The 19,161-nt window shown below is 38.4% G+C and overlaps 1 protein-coding gene across 6 annotated transcripts in view; it reads right to left on the reverse strand.

The window, feature by feature from the left end:
• Nucleotides 1–19,161, reverse strand: part of RICTOR (RPTOR independent companion of MTOR complex 2) — a 101,316-nt gene that overhangs the window by 21,964 nt on the left and 60,191 nt on the right. For all 6 annotated transcript variants that reach the window (XM_084782187.1, XM_084782190.1, XM_084782188.1 and 3 more), the window contains 18 exons: nt 16,663–16,745; nt 15,428–15,515; nt 14,886–14,976; nt 14,725–14,791; nt 14,518–14,598; nt 12,407–12,507; nt 10,149–10,314; nt 9,393–9,494; nt 9,221–9,267; nt 7,890–8,025; nt 6,665–6,864; nt 5,973–6,099; nt 5,316–5,480; nt 5,081–5,157; nt 4,081–4,159; nt 1,599–1,708; nt 1,133–1,220; nt 125–217 (listed from right to left, as the gene is read on the reverse strand). In XM_084782187.1, coding sequence (XP_084638313.1) covers nt 125–217; nt 1,133–1,220; nt 1,599–1,708; nt 4,081–4,159; nt 5,081–5,157; nt 5,316–5,480; nt 5,973–6,099; nt 6,665–6,864; nt 7,890–8,025; nt 9,221–9,267; nt 9,393–9,494; nt 10,149–10,314; nt 12,407–12,507; nt 14,518–14,598; nt 14,725–14,791; nt 14,886–14,976; nt 15,428–15,515; nt 16,663–16,745 — 1,901 coding nt within the window. The remainder of the gene's footprint in view (nt 1–124; nt 218–1,132; nt 1,221–1,598; nt 1,709–4,080; nt 4,160–5,080; nt 5,158–5,315; nt 5,481–5,972; nt 6,100–6,664; nt 6,865–7,889; nt 8,026–9,220; nt 9,268–9,392; nt 9,495–10,148; nt 10,315–12,406; nt 12,508–14,517; nt 14,599–14,724; nt 14,792–14,885; nt 14,977–15,427; nt 15,516–16,662; nt 16,746–19,161) is intronic.

Below are 19,161 nucleotides of genomic sequence, written 5' to 3' on the forward strand. Positions count from 1 at the left end.
CTTTAAATATTAATCTGAGAACAACTCCAATGTAAAATCATTTTAATTTACTTAGAATTAGTGGGAGAAATCTCAAATTCAAAACCCATAAACTTTGCAAAGACCAGAAATGTTTATTACAAACCAAGGCCCAAAGAGATGCTTTCAGCTTTTTAATTTCTTCCCATTTATCTAAGTCTGGAGTGCGAACGTTGTGACAGAGTTCCGTGATGATGCTCTGGAGAAAAAGACATACCACGTGAGTAACAATATATTATGCTTCTAAAGTCTTTTCTTATACCTTGGCACAAGGCACCCACAAGTATGCTTCAGTCATTTCCACACATTTAGAACTCCAAGAGTGACTTTACACACAGCTTTTTTAGGAGCCACATTAGTATACAGGCTCTGAGCTCGTATTCTAGACTTGTCACTAACAAATTTGCACTAGGTTCAGCTCAGCCTCTAATGCAAGGGAGAAAGAAAATGAGTTCGAGCTTCCCCATGCCTTCAATTCCTAATCTCTAAGGGATAACACACCTGTCCCTCAAGGTCTCGTGAATCTTTTACATATGAAGTACTTACTGAAGTACCGAGTATTGTAAGTCACAGATATCTATTTTTTAAACATGTGCGTACGCGCCCCACAGCATACCTGTAAATGTCAGAGGAAAACCCACACAAGTTGGATCTTTCCTTCTACCACTTGGCTCCTGGGGATGAAACTCAAGGTGACCAAGCTATATGACAGGTGTCTTTGTACCCACTGAGCCATTGGACCTTGTTTGTTTTAGTTAGGAATTAGCATTTCCTTAAACTCAGTGTTTACATTTCTCATACTACATGATATGACAGCAAGCAATTCACTGGCTAAGTCACTTATAATATAGTTTTTGAGAAAACTATTTTCTTTTTTCTTTTAGGGGGTTGGAGAGATGGCTCAGTGGTTAAGAACACTATCTGCTCAGAGGTCTTGAGTTCAATTCTCAGCAACTACATGGTAGCTCACAACCATCTGTAATGTGATCTGATGCCCTCTTCTGGCATGCAGGTGTACAAATAGCACTCACACATAAAATAAATAAATAAAATCTTAAAAGAATATTTTTTATTTTATTCTTTTTACACTTTAAAATGCAAACTATGGTTTTACCTGTACTTCCAGTAAATGGCATCCTGTTTTGTGGTGTACCAGTTGTCCATAAAGGTGTACGGGCAAGTAGACATGAGGTCGTTGTAATCTAATATGATAAAAGATGACTGAGGAAGTTACTAGCATACTTCAAACTAAGTAAACAACTACTAATAAACTGGATATAATTCCTAACAAAACTATAGAGGTATGAAACCATGAGGCTTTCCATGAAAAATCAATAGTTCTCCAGGTCTAAAAGTTTAATGGTGACACAGTAGGAACTATAAGGGCAGACTGGGTTGAGGACATGGAGTGTACCTAAGTGGGGTACATGAAGCATGTGTACAGGAAAACTTGGAGCAAGCACTGCTCTGCCATGACTTTTCCTGTATCAGTGTACAGAAGTCCTCAAAAGCGCTTTTTAAATAACCCATTAGAGCTGATTTTAGATCTGGCATGCATGGGCCCACCGCCTGGAGCATACCTTTGATTACTCCGACGAACGTAGTTATCACCATCCACTGGCTTCCTGTATGTAGTGAGTGCTTCATTAAGCTGTTCCTCAATCAAGTCAACATACTTTGAATTATATTCCTAGAAGATAACATTGCTTTAATTCTATATATTTTCACAGTGACCTTCACTACATTATTAAGATAGTTAGCAAATCTTAGAAGTATAAATATGAGAAAAATAAAAAATACATTTGCAAGTTTTAGAAAAGGAAAAGCATGAGTCCTGAAGGCAAATACTGTCCCATACACACACACACACACACACACACACACACACACACACACACACACACACACAAGTGTTTTGAAAGAACGAGGAAGATCTGAATACACTGCTTTGAAAAGAAGGTGCAGAGAAACCTGTTTGCATTTTAAACCACACAGACTCCATCAGCCAGACACTTAAACTTAGTGCCCTCTAGGTCCACTGAAGCTTGGCTCCTCCCTTTTTCCAAAGTGAGCAATAACGGCCTCTGTCATATTTGAATCTTGTTTCCATTAAAAAGTTGCCTTCATAGCATTAAACTGGATATATTCAGTATAAATTTTAAAAAGAAAATTCATTGAATTATATAATTTTACCTTACTTAATTCAGATAAAAAAATGAAATTTATTTTATACATTCCCTTGGAAAAAAAATTCTAGCTCAATGTTTTAGGTGGAGTCTACCATGCTGCTGTATCTATTACAAAAGTTTTCCATTACAAGCTGTCAGCAAAAACCAGTGAGCCCAATTTGGAAGGGAACTCATCAGTATTTACTAGAAATTAAATCCCAATTTATTTTTTGTCTTAAAAATTACATTTTAAAAATTAACCCAAAGGATATACTTTCAGAAATATGAAATATATTAACTTTATACATATCTAGATGTAAAACTATTAAGCAAATACCATTTATTTTAAAAATTAGATTATGTTGGGAATAATCCCAATATATGTTAGTAACAGGACTCGCAAAATTATGCAGTTGATGCAAAAAATAAGATAGTACCCAGTGAGATAGCTGAATAGGTAAAAACACTCACTGCCAAATTCACTACCAGCTCCATTTCTAGACTGGTAAAAGAACATGAATGACTTCTGCAAGTTGGGCTCTGACTTCCTTATACTGGTCATAGCACATTGTGGGGTGTGTTTGTGTGTGTGTGTACATATTTCTGCTTAAAACCATACACACACACACACAATAATAAGTGTTTTGAAAGAACCAGGAAGAACTGAATACACTGCTTTGAAAAGAAGGCATAGAGAAACCTGTTTGCATTTCAAGCCACACAGACTCCATCAGTCAGACACTTTAACTTAGTGCCCTCTAGGTCCACTGAAAGCTTTTCCTGGTTATTAGGTTTTATATTTAGTCTAAAATAGTAACAACAGTTTAATTAAATATTATCACTATACTAAGTTCTAATAAAAGTGTCAGTACAAAAAATTTTATTAAGACAAGCATTTGAACTGTTTACACAGTTATTATCCATGGGATGGATGGATATATAGATTGATAGATACAGATATACACACACAAACATAGACACATTCGGTGATCTCTTACTGGGAAATACTAACAAATGCGTTTCTGCTAAGGATTATCTTGAAGACTTGGCCCAAAAATATTGACCTGGAAGGGCAAGGAGCCACACTCACTCCTCCATTTCAGGAGGTGATATGAACAGGCAGAGGGCAGATGGAAGAACAGGGAAATGCAGCCCTTCTTCTCAAGTGTGGACGGGTACTACACATGTCAACAGGCAGTGAGAAGATGGGAAACACCATCCTTGTCAAGAGGTATGAAAGACAGGTCCATGAAAGTAGCCCCCAAGAAAGACTCAACATCACAAATCAGCACATTTACCCACATGATTGTACCAAGTGAGGAAGAATATTCCTGACCCCTTTTTCCTCTCATTCCAAACCTCAATAGGTATGAAACTTACAATTTAAAAATAGAGGAAAAGGGCTGGAGGGATGGCTTACTAGGTAAAAACAATGGCTGTTGTTTAGACCCAGCTTTGATTGTCAATACCTACATGATGGCTCAAAGCCCTTTACAATTTCAGACCCAGGTTATCTGGTGCCCAATTTGATGCCTCCATGAGCACCAGGTGCACATGTGATCAAAATAAACAGACAACAAAATGGCTCATGTGAGGGTGCTTACCAGCAAGCCTGATGATATGAGTTTGAGTCTAAGACATACATGACGGAAGGAGAGGACCAATTTCCACACATTGTCCTCTGATGTCCATGACATGCATGATCACATCACACACAAAATAAAGAAATCAATACATCTAACACAAAGAAAGCCCAGGAAGTAGATAATTATAACTTAGCAGTACATGTGACTGTTTATTTGTTTTTGTAGATAGAGTCTCATCTAGTGAAGGCTAGTCTGAATGTCAAAAGAAAAAAAGTATACAAATTAAATCTTTTTAGTAAAAAAATTACCTTGTGCCATTTTTCCAATTGTTTTGCTACATAACCTCTTTCATTCAGGTAGGAAAATCCTTTTGGAATGGAGAGAAATCTGTAAATTAGAACAATCATAGCTGAACATGAGTCCAAAAAAAAATTATCTAAAGTAACATAAAGAATATGCTTAAGAAACCAGATCTTGAAATATGCCCCATCTACAATAAAAACAAAACCTAACCTTAGTTTATTAAAAATTCAAAAACAAGGACTTCCATCTCTGCCTACATCTGACAGTTATACAAATAAAACTACTCACACATTTTTTTTGGAATCTTTTTTTTAGACAGGCATTCTGGAGGCACACCCTGCCCATCACACCTGACTGCTCCACTCAGCAGCAAGAATCCAGATCGGCCATCAACCAAACACATTACTGGGTCTCAGGACCACAGCCCTGCAGCCATACAGCTGACAGGCCAACCCTATTGAATCAGGAAAGCCCATTTCCCCTTCTTCCTCCTCTTGGCTAAGCATGTCTTCTTTAAAGCACTGGGCATTCTCCAGTGTGCTAGGCTTCCTTACCCTTTCTCTAAAACTTCCCTTCCCATCAAGTGGCTGCTTGTCTGCCAGCAGTCTGACCTCCATGCCAGCTTGGGGCATGGCTTTCTGTCCTCTTCTCCCCTGGCTTCCTATGGGCAGCTGGGCTTGTCTGCCCTGGGATTTTTCTCTTTTAAACTCCAATAAAATTGTCCTTGATCTTCGATTTTTTTTTCAATTGCAGATAAACTTTCACAATATTTGCAAAAAGACCGGACCCAATAAAAATAAGGCAGACGTCATGAAAAGCATGAGACAAATACTACACACAAGTACACAAATAATATAAGCAACAGCTCAATTCTAAAATGGGCATGGTTCAGAAATTTAAAGTAAATTCAGATCTCCTAATCAGATTTGGATATAACATTAATATACACAACAAAGAGGGCACAACAGAGAATTATCAGAGCAAGAGAATATAGTTAATACTTACCTCAGGAGGAGAAGTAAGCCCTTGTCTCCAAGGTGGGATAAGGCTGGTTTCATCTGAATAAGAGCATGAAGGTTGGCCTATAGGGACAATCATCAAGTTAACAGTTATACACGATAATATATTCTTTGTTTCAAAACACATACACACTGTGCTTTCGTAACACTGACAAATAAAGTAGTTTGAATTAAAATGTGGCCAAACGCTTCATTATTACAACAATAAAACTCAGCTTTACCTTGTCCTCACAAGCTTCATCAAGGATATCCAAAGCTTCAGAAGAAATTGTTTGGTTCTTATCATGTAGCTGAGTTACTAATAACTCAATTCCCCAGTTGTTGAAGAACTCAACATTAGCTCGCAATAAAACTCTTAAATGTTTTGTTGCATACAGCCTACAGGCCTAAAGAAAAAAAGGAATGCATTAAAAGTCATCAGAGATAGCCTGTTTGCTATCGTTTTGAAAAAGCCCTTCTACGTGGCAGAAGGACAGGAATTTAGGAACAGCCCCCGCCCCTTCTGATGAACAGCTTCATCCTTGTAACTTCAAATGGTTTTATTGTGAACTTCCTTGGAAGACTAGTGCTTTTTAGAATGTGTACTAAAGAGAATGTGTGAATGCAATGCCCAACCATCATTAATTATGCATCAAATTTCTTGTCTGGGGAAGCCACAGGGCCAACATATGCGGAGTATGATGGGCCCTGGAGAAAGGACCTCGGTGATCACAGAATGTCCTCTGCCAGATAAGTGAAGAGACTAAAAGTTAAGGCTAACTCAAGTTCACCCCGTACTCTTAGTTTACCTAGCCTAAAATCTATAATGGCTCAGCTATACTTTTCAAGCATCCCAATGAACTGGTTGGAGTCAGCCTCATCTCCTGTGCTGTACTCACGTCAGTAGCTGCTGTGAGGATCTTTGAAAGAATGACTCGAGCTAAGCCATCCCTGCTATAGTCCAGGCTAGAAACAGTGAGCTTTAGCAGGTGATCCTGGTTTTTCAAGGAACAAAGATTAAGGAGACTAAAAAAAAAAAAAAAAAAAAATTGTTATTACTGTGTTCATTCATTAACTCAGTAATTTTTATCACCAGCTATATTGAACTATGACTGACCAAAAATTATGCATTTCAAAGCAGACAACCTGTAGCTATAGTTACCTGTCAGGTGATAAATGCATTAATGGATCCATTAGCATGGATGATTACCATTTTAAGGGATGGATGAGCATGTGAAAATAATTCAACTTATTTTTATTTTTTAAAGATTTATTAATTATGTATACAGTGCTCTGTGTGCATGTCCACCTGCAGGCCCGAAGAGGGCACGAGATCTCACTATAGAGGGTTGTAAGCCACCATGTGGTTGCTAGGATCTGAACTCAGGACCTCTGGAAGAGCATGCAGTGCTCTTAACCTCTGAGCCTTTAGCCTTCAACTACATTTTTTAAAATCCTATGTAAATATTTCTGGTAAAAATTATTTACCAAACACGCATATGTGAGCCTACAAAGTATACTGTATATGTGGATGCATTGCATTAAGATTAAAGTTTAGGTTTACATTGCAACAAAATTTGAGAACACTCACCACTGAAAGACACTGCATTTTTCTAGCATTTTGACACCATGAGGATGACAAGACAGGGTTCCGATAAATAAAAAGTAGTGTTGACTAAGGGTGGTCAGTAAACCATTATTCTGAAGGCTTCTTTCAGGTTTCATCCCAGATGAAGCAGTGAGCCACTGAACAATATCTTTCACAAGATCTTCTAAGTATCCCTGCCCGTCCTGTAATTAGAAAATCATCTTTAGTGATGGTAAGTCACTAGTAACAGACAGGATCACTGAGTGTGAATTTTAATCCCTTAAAAAAAAAAAAAAAGAAGTTACATGGAGCTACTCTTTATTTTCCATTTCTCCATCTTACCTGAGAGTAAACTAGGCCATCTAGAGGGCAGACAATTCTCTAAAATTTCATAACTCGGTAGGGGCTGAGGATTCAAATACAGGTCTAAGCTTATATTTCTTTATTTTATTTTTATTTTTATTAATTCACTCATATTACATCTCAATAGCTATCCCATCCCTTGTATCCTCCCATTCCTCCCTCCCTCCCACTTTTCTCCTTACTTTCCTCCCCTATGACTGTGACTGAGGGGGACCTCCTCCCCCTGTATATGCTCATAGGCTATCAAGTGTCTTCTTAGTAGCCTGCCATCCTTCCTCTGAGTGTCACCAGGCCACCCCATGAAGGGGACATGGTCAAACATGGGACACCAAAGTTTGTGTGAAAGTGAGTCCCCACTCTCCACTTAACTGTGGAGAATGTCCTGTCCATTAGCTAGATCTGGGTAGGGGTTCGATGTTTACTGCATGTATTGTCCTTGGCTGGTGCCATAGTTTGAGCAGGACCCCTGGGCCCAGATATGCCCATCATGTTCTTGTAGGTTTCTAAGACCCTCTGGATCCTTCTATTTCCCCATTCTCCCATTAAGCTTATGTTTCAAATAGGGCTTATACTACCTACAAAAAGAAAGTAAACTACCATGGAGGATATGGTGACATACACTTAATCCTAGCATTCTAGGCCAGCAGATCACCGCTGCCTTTGAGGACAACAAAGCCTACCTAGTAAATTCTAGGCCAGACCAGAGCGGTCAGGGAGGGAGGGAGGGAGGGAGGGAAGAAAGAAAGGAAGGAAGGGAGGGAGGGAGGGAAGGAAGCAAGGGAGGGAGGGAAGAAGGGAGGGAGGGAGGGAGGGGACAGATTCAACCAAAAAAAACATTTACTGTGACAGTCTCTGGAAGGCTTACCTCTTCAGACTCAAGAAGAAATTCAGTAAACTGACAACCAACAACTGTGAGTTGCTTGGACTTGCCAAAGTCCAAATCCAGACTGGCATACAGTTTACTGCTGGGCTTGTAAAAATACAGAAGTCTGCGCACAAACCTAAAATCAAGATGAAATTAGATATAAAGCAGAAAACTAAACAATTATTAAGAATCTTGAGCACAGACTAGGAAACTTACTAAGTACCTTGCTACATTTCATAGCATTTTAAAAAGAAACCATGAGAAATCATCATGGTGGAGTAAGGGCTTTACCGTAAGACCCAGCTGGGACAGTGCAGGCATGGCAAGGCATGGAACACATATTTTAAGTCCTCCACACTCAGGAGATAAAGGCAGAAACAGCAGTAGCTCAAAGCCAGGTTAGGCCACACAGTGGGTTTCAGGTTACAATGCAAGATCTTGTCTCAAAAACCCAAAAGAACAAAATTAAAAAGAACCCCCCACCCTCATCAACAACAACAACATAAAAGTCTGCAAAGGAGAGAAAACACATGAAGACTGTGACGCTGGACAGACATAAAGAAGCCTCTTACAGAAACTAGTTTAACTCGATTTATGAACATATTTCAGCAACTTTCAACGCTGAGCTCACTTAATACAATTAAGCTTAATTTCATGCACTACAATGTGGCCTGGAGAGGTAGCTCTGTGCAGGAGTTATAGAACTAATTGATTAAAATACCATTCCTTTATTCTTCAGGAATATCCAGAGTATCATGCTTCTTAATTTCACTGTAACTTTGCTGTTCTATAGATTTCTCAAAACCTAATATAAGCATTAACTTACATACCATTGTATGACTACAACATAAGCAATGCTAATGATAGGGGATTCTCTAAGACACCTATTAGGCCTTCTTATCCAAGGAGACTGGAACAGTGGCCATTCAGTCACAAAGAACAAAAGCATTCAGGTCCAATAGAGAAGAGACGCTTGACGTGCTCTGTGTGCTGTGACATCAGCATGCTTCACAGACAGTGGAGTTCAACAATTAGAAAGAAGAGACAACTCACAGAGTGTAAGTACAAGGTCTAGTAAAACGCACACCCTTTTTCATGCCATCCTTTGGTCAAAGTTAGGACCACAACCTAGACAATACTCCCCCAATGTGAATAACTTATCATAATGACCAAAGCTGGAAACAGAGTAAGTAATGAGAAAATTAGCTGACACATTCTGATTCTAAGACAGCACATAAGATGTTTAAAAAAAAATTAATGACTACTTTTAGCAGCCATTAACCATATTTATTTAAGTTCTGCAATGTAACTGCACAATAGATTTTACATACCTGTGCAACTGTTCATCTTTATAGTTTCTTAGATTTACATTTGGCCACTAGAAAAACACAGTATGTTATATTAGATAATGTATATTTGATAATTCCTAAGCATATAACTATAATAAATAATAGTAATAAAATGAAGACAACTGGGTAACATCCATGAAGCACCCTGTCATACCTTAAGAATGGTCCCGATGAGATTCCAATTCCATTCAAGATTCTCTTTATGCTGAAGGACTTGGCTATCCCTCAGGTTTATTAAAAGAGCTTCCTCTGTATCCTAAAACCACCAGATAGTAGGAAGGACATTAGGCATATATGCGTATATTTGAAAACTAAGTTGTAATTTAAAAAATGAAAAAGGAGGAATGACATTTATAGATAGGTCATTAGTGGTCCTCAATAATTATTTTCAAAATTTACTTAAAGCAACAAAAACAGAACAGAACTAGGGTAGGAGATGGTTTAGCTAGCAGAGTGCTTGCCTTACAAGCATGAGGACCCAAGTTCAATCCCCAGAACCTACACATGCGCGACATTGGTGACATGCACTTGTTATCCCATCACTGTGGAAGATAAAGGAGAATGCGGAGCTGGGCCTACAGTGTGAGTTTTCAGTCAATGAAAAACCCTGTCTCAAAAACAAATAAAAACAAAAGACTCAAGTACATGGTGTCTAGAACAGCACCATGTTTTCTGTTGTTCTCTGGTCTCCACACACATGCACATACCTACACGAATACCCACAACACACTCTACTGTCACATACACCTCAACACAGCCCCTGGATTCCTATTCATGGTAAAAACTAGTCACTTGAAAACCCATCTGCCTGAATAAAATGGAAAACCCAGACCAGTGCAAATATACTGTAATCCAGCTGCTGAGAATTAGGAAACTAAATTACAACTATGTTCATTTTTCATGTCAGTACCTTAAGAACAAATATATCTTTCTGAACTCGAAGATACTGATCCCGTTTCTGGTGTGTTGCAATTGCTTTTTGAATGATGTGATCTAAATGAAGGCTGTAAGGCTTAGGTCCTCGTTTCTTCATTTCATGAAAGCGTTTTAAACAATTAAGGGCTGCACTGGCTCGCCTGATGAGGAGAGACAAATCAATACTGTAGCAAGGCTAGCATACTTTTCAAGTAATGGCTGCTGGGTTACTTAAGCTTACATCAATTCAAGAATAGAGAGTATCATGTGAAGTGAAAGTCAGTCAGGAACAGGATCATGATGACAACACATCAACACTGCTGATTTTACAGAGACCTATTTTGGGTTCAAACTTTCACTTAACTAATCTTTTCTAAGGTGACAGATCCATCTGTGTATGGGTTTTGAGAATTCCTTATGCAATACTGGCGAGACGGTTTGGTGGGTAAAGCACTTGCTTCGCAAGCATGACAGGTACCTGACGCCCTAGTACCTACAAAATGCCGCAACGCAGTGTGCACCTATAACTGCAGTGCTTGAGGTGAGGTCGGCTAAATCCAGGTCCTGAGAACCCGGCTGCTCGGCCAGCCTGGCCAGGAGGTGCGGTGAGCTCCTGGTTCAGGGAGAGGCGCGGAGTCAGAGAAGAGGACATCCGACTTCAGCCTGCGGCTCCTACATGCATGCCAGGCGCACCCCTTCCCAACACAGGGCCAAAACACACACCAATATTGACATACGAGAGCTCAGCTTTCCTATTAAAGTTGTGAGAGCTCTGTTCTTTACATACAGTCTCCATTCTAGCTGAACCTCATTTTTGTTTACGTGAAGTTGCAATAAATTTCACTGTCCATCAATATTATCAGCAATGATCTTAGAATCAACTGAACTGGCTCCACCTTCTGTATTATTGATAACCATCATCAGAATCTTCTAAGATTATTTAATTACTTCTTTGTCCTAGGTAAATGTATAGTTTTCAAGAATTTAGCAGCAGTCAGGGATGGTGGCGCACGTCTTTAATCCCAGCACTCGGGAGGCAGAGGCAGGTGGATCGCTGTGAGTTCGAGGCTAGCCTGGTCTACAGAGTGAGTCCAGGACAGCTAAGGCTACACAGAGAAACCTTGTCTAGAAAAACCAAAACCAAACAAAACTAAAAACAAACAAAAAGAAAGAAAAAAAAAAGAGGAAACTCAGCAGCAACCAAGTCTCAATTTTAGAACTTCTGGGAAATATGGCAAGTATTTAGGGAAATAAGGAATGAAAAACAAAACAAAACAAAACAAGAGTACTACTATTTCATCTATTTTAAGCATAATTTTTAATTCTTAATGATCTCTAAGATTTGTGACCTTAATTTGACACAGTTTAGAATACCACCCTGTGGGACTGGGGCAAGCCACCCATCCTGGAGAAGAGTTGAATCGAGGTATATCCAAAGCCCAGGAGTCTCGCTCTACTAGGCAGGAGCAGGAGTCCTTCCCCTTGCCTGGGGCCTGTGTGTCCTGGCCCATGTAGCCCTGCGCCCCCACCTTTGCCTCCAGGGGTCAAGGCCTGCCTGGCAGCCAGGTTAAACTTCCTCTCCTCTTTTAAGATCATGTACAGCAAGCACCTGGAATTCTTCCTTGTGCAAAAAAGGTATCCCCAGCAACTTGGCCCTGGCTAATGATGTATGCTCACCCCCAAAGCCCCTACCCACTCTGACATTATACCATAAGCTTCCATCTGGAACCATGGTGTTCTGATAATGCCTCAGCTGAACATATCATCTCCAGTCTATGTACTGGAAAAATCAAAATGAGTAATTGTCATTTACTGATAGTAGGCCCACCTGAAAACCTCTGCACTTCTAAAGCTAAATAAGGTTTTGAAGAATATATAATCTTAAACAAAAGTTCATGGTTCCAAAAAGCTAGTAAACTGCATTTTGCTTACATTACAAAGGGGAAAATGTGGTTGACAAACTTTTTCTAGATCATAAAAGCAAACAAATTAAAATAACAGAAAAACTTGCCATTTCATCCATACAGTAAAGCCTTGTTCACAAACATGAAAAGAAAAATTGTGAATCAACCACTTACTAATACTTTATAGCTTCAATTACAAATTATTAATGTTTTGAGAACTGTAACTTTCTCTTGAGGATTCTGAAGAGAATTTCCAAGCACAACCTCCATCCATGCTGCCTATTTTCTTTCCCCGTTGAAAGAGATGGTTTTATCTAGGCAGATACTTTGCTAAGGCTCTAATACTTACAGTCTCTTCTCCTTGGGAATATCGAAGGATGCAGCCATGTTCATAAGGGTCGGCAAGCAGTGCAAATGATGGCTATGCGAATGAGGAAGAATTGTGTTTGCCTATATGGAACATCATATTTTATGAGATTTTAGAAACAAATTCAGTTATTTACAAACATAACATAGTATTTAAGACTAATATAACTTAAGGCTTTTCATGAAATTAGCAATTATTCCTACCAACACATACATATAATTTTTAATCTCACTGAATTTCAGTAAGAAAGAAAGGCTGAGCCAGTGAGATGACTCTGCAGGACAGAAGATCTGCCGCTAAATATGAGGATCTGAGTCTTACCCCAGGACCCCCATGGTAGAAAGAGACAACTAGCTCCTCCTCCAAAGTTGTCCTCTGACCCCCAGTGCACATCGGCACAACTGCACATATGAATATGTGGATGGATGGACACACACACACAAACTTTTTTTAAAGAATAAGAACAAAAATTAATTAAGCAACTAATTTTCATATATCCATTATTATGAAATATGACTTCTAAAAGGTACCAAATCACTTGTTAAATGACCGGGAGGATTATGTAGCAAACCACTGCACTTAAGAAAGTATAGAGGCTGTGCTTTATCCACCTTCTCAGAACATGACGGTCCCACAGAACAGTAATCCTTAAATAGAAACATTATCTCCTGGTACCCAGCAAAATTATACTACCAAACCAACTTCCTACCAATAAGTACATTTATTAAATGTAAAAGAGTGAAGATATGATAAAAAGTAGTGAATATTGCTACCCTTTAATCTGGCTAACTTTTTAAAAAATATTTTTATTATAGTTTTATTTGATGTGCACTGGTATGTAAGGGGTCAGATCCCTTAGAACTGGAGTTGCAGACAGTTGTGAGCTGCCATGTGGATGTTGGGGATTGAACTTAAGTCCTATGGAAAAGCACACCACTGGGCCATCTCTCCAGTCCCTAATCTGGCCAATTTTTAGTCTCTCAAGAGAATCAGAATTCCTGGGCTCGAGAAAAAAGACTAAATTTTTATCAAAAGAATCCTTCATATAAAAGAAATGAATACTGTGTCTTTATAGGCAATGATATCTTGAGAACTAACATACACCTCATCTGACCTGAAGTACTGTTTAGAATGAGATCAGAACAAGTGTCTAAGTTATTGATTAAAAAGTCAGATTTTGTAGACTGTTCAATTCTTTACTTCACATATGCACTCAGCTGCTATATGGGGAGAAACGAGATGGGAAGAGCAAAGGAGTAAACAAACATCCACTTTTGGATTTGGTTTTGAGACAGTGTCTATTATGTAGCCTTAGCTGCTCTGACATTCACTATGTAGACCAGGCTGGCTTTGAACCCAGAGATCCACTTGCGTTTCCTTCCTTAGTGCTAGGACTAAGATTAAAATCGTGTGCTACCATGCCACGCCAGAAACATTTAAAGGGGGGAGGGGAGGAGAAGCCAGCTCTTTCCAATAAAAGCAAGCCACTGCTGTATATGAAAAAAGTGTGTCCCCCCCCAAAAAAATCACTTCTTTCTAAACAAGTTTAAAGTAATTTTTGTTTTGTATTTTATCAACTGGTACTGACTAACAATTATAAATTTCTATAATGTTCTTTCTAAGTACACAAGTCTCATTTTGTGAACTTAAAACTATTAGTTTATGAAAATTATGTTATGACATTCAGGAAAGACAATTGTATTTAGAACTTTTTCAAAAACTTGTCACTACAAGGTCAAAAAGTCACTACAATGTATGGAGTACATTCCCAGCTGACTAAAATAAAATTCATGTTTTTTAAATTTTTATTTCCTGCTTTCTTTAGTAGGATGCCTTTAAGAGTGCCATCAAGATTCACAGAATCAAAATACCTACATCAAAGTGGCTAAAGGAAAAAAAAAATCAACATTCAGTATTTTGTGTTTTCCATCCATGCTACATTTATAAAACTAGTTACTGCAGACACATGGATCTCTATCAGGAGTAAGTACCAAAGGCGTTGGTAAAATCAAACTGTGTTGTCTGAGCTATTCAGTTAACCTGCTTACAACCCTAAAGGCTCAACCCACACAACTAGAAGTCAGTCTACTTACCATATGTAAGAGCTCTCCTAAAAGGATGGTCGCCCTCACTGAGATGTGGTCGTCACTGTTTGTAATCACTTCAACCAGGCCCTAGGAAGGCAAGAGGAAGTATCGCTGTTGCACAGCAGTGCGTGTGAATGTTTCTGCATCACATATGGTTTTCACGCCTAAGAACTCTGTGAGCAGACAGTATAAAGTAAAAGTTTGCAATATTACCTCTAAAAGTCCATTACGGATAAATGCAGAGAGAATCAGTGCCAAGTAATTATCCATGAGGTCTGGCCTGGAAATACAAGCACAGAAACAATTTAAATGTTCATATACCATAAAAGCAGTGCAGGTCGTAAATGGCTGTCATTTTCATTTCTGAAGTCTACCTGGATCTAGCACGATGGGGAAGAATAGTTTTTGCCTCAGCTGCCACAAAGCCATCCGAAAGCCTCCAGCTGTCCTGGAACCTTCCTGGATCTAAGAGAGTTGAACAGGTAGTTACCAGATGAGGCGATGCTGAAACAGATGAACCTGGGACTATCAGCCAGCTAGGCTACAGAAAATTTCAAAGTGCTTTAAAAAATAATCCACTTGGGGGTGGTAGAGATTGTGTTATGATTGGCAAAAGTGTGGATGCTTCTATAATGCGGACACTTGTCAAGTGGTACAGGTGCCTGCGACAGCAGCAGCACCAGGGAGTGAGCACACCTGCATATCACATGCAACATACACAACTGTGCACGTAAATGTATACAGTTGGAACTTCCTTCATTTGGGGACTTAGTCACCTTATGAATTAGACAATTCTCTAATTACAAGAAAAAAAGAAAGGAAATGTTCAGATTTGTATTTCACTATTTAGTAATTTGTTTCCATCAAGTCACTTTAAAAATGTCAGCAACAGGTTCCAGTGCACTTCAGCGCTTACCTACACTGAGCAGGGCTTCTATGAACTCGTCGGTCACAACAGGCAGAGGCAGACGAAATATGTCATAGAGCACTTCAAGCAGCCCTCGCTGGAACAGCAAACACAGCTCACTTATTTCCACAGATAAAGTTTTTAATGACTTTTAAAAGGTCATTTTTATAGAGTAACAAAATTAATGAAAACATACCTAAAACATTCTATCAAGACTATATTAAGGAAGGGATAATTACTAAATATTTAACATAAATGTATTTAATTTTAAAAATCTTTATCACAGATTTCAGTTCTTTCCATGTATAGGGACAGACATCAGTTAATGGTCAGTGGCGTGGCTCAGTGGCAAACCACTTGCATACAACATCCCAAGGTTTGATTCTCAACACCTCAAAAAAGGGTCAATGAAACTGCTCCTTTTGTTCCTTGACCAGAGACTTTCAGTTTAGAAGAATACCCTCCCATTTCCACGACCTAGTGCTTTTCATTTCCTATTTTAAGCAAGAAACGCCTAGTCACTGCTTTCTAACAGTTTTTCCAACTATCGGCACAGTCCATTTAAAGAAAAACTAGGAGGCAAAATGGAGAAACAAAATTAAAACAAAAATATTTAAGGGAAAAAAAAAAGAACTTAATTAACATATTTTTTCTAAACATTAAATTTGGTTCAGTTATTTAATATAAATTTCCTAATTATAACAATTTCAAAATATAGCTAATAAATCATGCATAAGTAACCACCATCTTCAAAATAAAAACACTAACAGAGTAGCAAAAATATATAAATTATGAAGCATGATTACGTAAATACAACATCTACTTAATAAGAATGCCCTTCTGTTTTACTCACATTGTTTTAATAAACTATAATTAATTTATATTTCAGCCCAAATTTTAATAAAATTGCCACTCCTAACAGTATTTTAAGTTATTTATATATAACTATTAAGTATTCATGCACTGAAAATGCTCTAAACTAAAAATTACCAACTTGAAGAAACATTTCACCTAAAATGATTTCTAAAAACCCTGTGCACGTGTGTGTTTATGCGTGAAGTGTGTATGTGCCCACCTGAGTACAGATGACTATGGAGATTAGAAGCATTGGATTTCCCTGGAAATGCAGTTACAACACATGTGCTGGGAAACTGGCCTGAGTCCTCTGCCAGAGCAGGAGACACCCTGACGCAAAGCCCTCTCTCCAGCCACTCATGTGTCTTTTAAAGGTCCAGGCAACTTACCCTTATTTCCATATTTGGTATGCAAAGTACTCCAATTAGAGATTGGATCCCAGAGTTTCCAGGCTTGCATAAATTAATAATACCTAAGAAGGATAAAAGTTAAACAAATTTAACTAAGAAAGAAATTCCACACTAATGTGTCATAATATAAAAATCTAAGTTATATTAGTTGCTTATTATAATTGATATGTAAAGGATACCAAGTAGTCTAATTTTTCTACTAATTGGAATCTGCCATTAATTTCATCATCTAAACTCCTTATCAATTTTTATTTTGTATCTAGAAAGTGATGAATATCAAGGTGGCTATAAATGAATACTTCTCTGGGAGTAAGAACATAAGAGAGGAAAACAACAGTATTTTCCCTACCTAATACTCCTTAGACTACAGTAAAAAACTGCATGACATTGTCAAATTTAGTTCTAAAATCTCCTAAGTGCACAAACAAGAATAAGCAACAGATTCCAAATAAAGTTCACAGACAAAGTTTCAGTTACAGAACTTTAAAAGTACTAAAATTTCCTATCATAAAAATATGTAAATAGGTGATAAGCCAAGCACCAAAGCTCAATAGAATTATCATAAAATGCAAACTGCATAAATGAGAGACCACTACACTACACTAAAGTAGCTATCACCAAAAAAACCTACAACAGCAAACAGTGCATGTGCACCTCCTTTAGGACTGCAAATGCTGGCATGTGCAAGCTTTCATCATTAGAGAAACTTAGAGGGAATGCTGAAGACACTGGGAGAAACTGGCATACAGACAGTGAAGCAAGGTAAACAAAATCCACACAGCGGGCGTACACGCTAACCACTGCACTGTGGTTGTTACTTTTTTTGAAATATTCTGTATTAAAATTTAAATGCTAGGAAAAAATGTTTTTAAGTAGTCACATAGGACTCTGAAGCTCCCTGTCACCACTACAATGGCTGAGAGGTGTATTATCAAACAGCCTTAGAACCAGATGTGTTTCAGATTCAGATCCTGATTTTTTTTTCAAACTTCAGAATTCCTGCAGGTGTGCCATGGGATAATTCCTGTGTGATCTCAACATAAATTTCTTTATGTTTCATGTATACATATTCTAAGGACTAAACTCAATGTTTTTGTATTATGAGTCACATGAGGTCAGATGTAGAATCTTCTACTTATGACACTGCTTTAAAAAAACTCTCAAATATTGTAGCATTTTGGGTTTTATATTAAGGAAGATCAATTTGCATCGCTGTGTGCCATATAAATCTACATTATATTCTATAATTTCTCTCTGGACTTAGAATCAAATTTCAAGTCACAGTAATCACAGAAAGCAGAATTAAACGCTCAAGTCCTTGCAGTGCTCTTCTCACACTTTGATATCTGACAGTAGTGTAAGAAACCAGAAGTTACGATATGGGTGTTGATGCAGTAAAAAGGCCACTGACATCTGTGGAAAAATCTATGTAGAACTAACACTGCAAAATTGCATTTAATTCATAAATAGTGCCACAGAATCTAAAGACTATTTAGCAAACTACTTCTGTTAGATCAAGGTTGTAACCGAAATGTTATTATTTTTTCTAGTTCAACACAGGACAGAAAGCATCTAACTTAAAGTTTCTAGTCATAGATTAGCATATAAAGTACAGGAAAAAGCCGGTTAGTAAGAGCGTATGAGATGCACTTTAAAGAGAGACACAGTGACAGTGAGTGGAGGATAAAAGGCAGGCATAGTGAGCAGTCAGGCTGTCTTGGTGTTTAGAACAAAAATGGCTGTAACAGCAGTTAAGCTTAGGGATAACAGAGCATACTTAATGACAAAACAGCATCGTCTTGGAGTAAGGGCAAAGATGGTTGAACTTGCCAGGGTGACCTAAGTCATGTCCATGTTAAAAAAAGACATGGGGGTTAGTGATACACAGCTTCACACTTCCAGCTTTGGGGACCTCGGGGATCGTGTGTCAGGAACAGAGTCCCAGAGGCAAGCTGGCTGTCTTGGGAGGTGACGAGGCCTAGATGAGGCATTGCTCAGACTAACGCTGTGAGAGGGAAGACTAGAGCAGCAGCCCAGTCTTCTCAGCACGTGATGCCACGTTCCTTAACACTTCAGCCTCCACAAGTGGGAACCACATAACCCTCTATTTTAAAATAAATTGCCTATTTTTTGATATTTTGTTTTGACAACAGAAAAATAAATTAGAACAAGTATGAAAAATGCTCTATTTACTCACAGGTCCACATACAACCTTTCAGTTGCACATGAAGGTGAGTAAAATATTAGAATGGGGTTTTCACTGAGGTACCAAGGAACAGAGGAAGCACACTGGAAACATACTAGCTAGGATAAACAGCCTTGCGGAAAAGATACGTGTAAGGCGTCCTTAAGTACACAGCTATGTTTAAGTAAGTTCCTCTGCTCTGCTTATGGCCGACGCTCCTTTCTAAGCTCTCTCTGTGGTTATACTATGAAACTAAGTATGTACTCTGTAGAAAGATGAAGCACGCACATCCC

This window comes from Acomys minous, assembly GCF_964271855.1.
Source record: "Acomys minous genome assembly, chromosome: 5".
Taxonomy (NCBI): Eukaryota; Metazoa; Chordata; class Mammalia; order Rodentia; family Muridae; genus Acomys; species Acomys minous.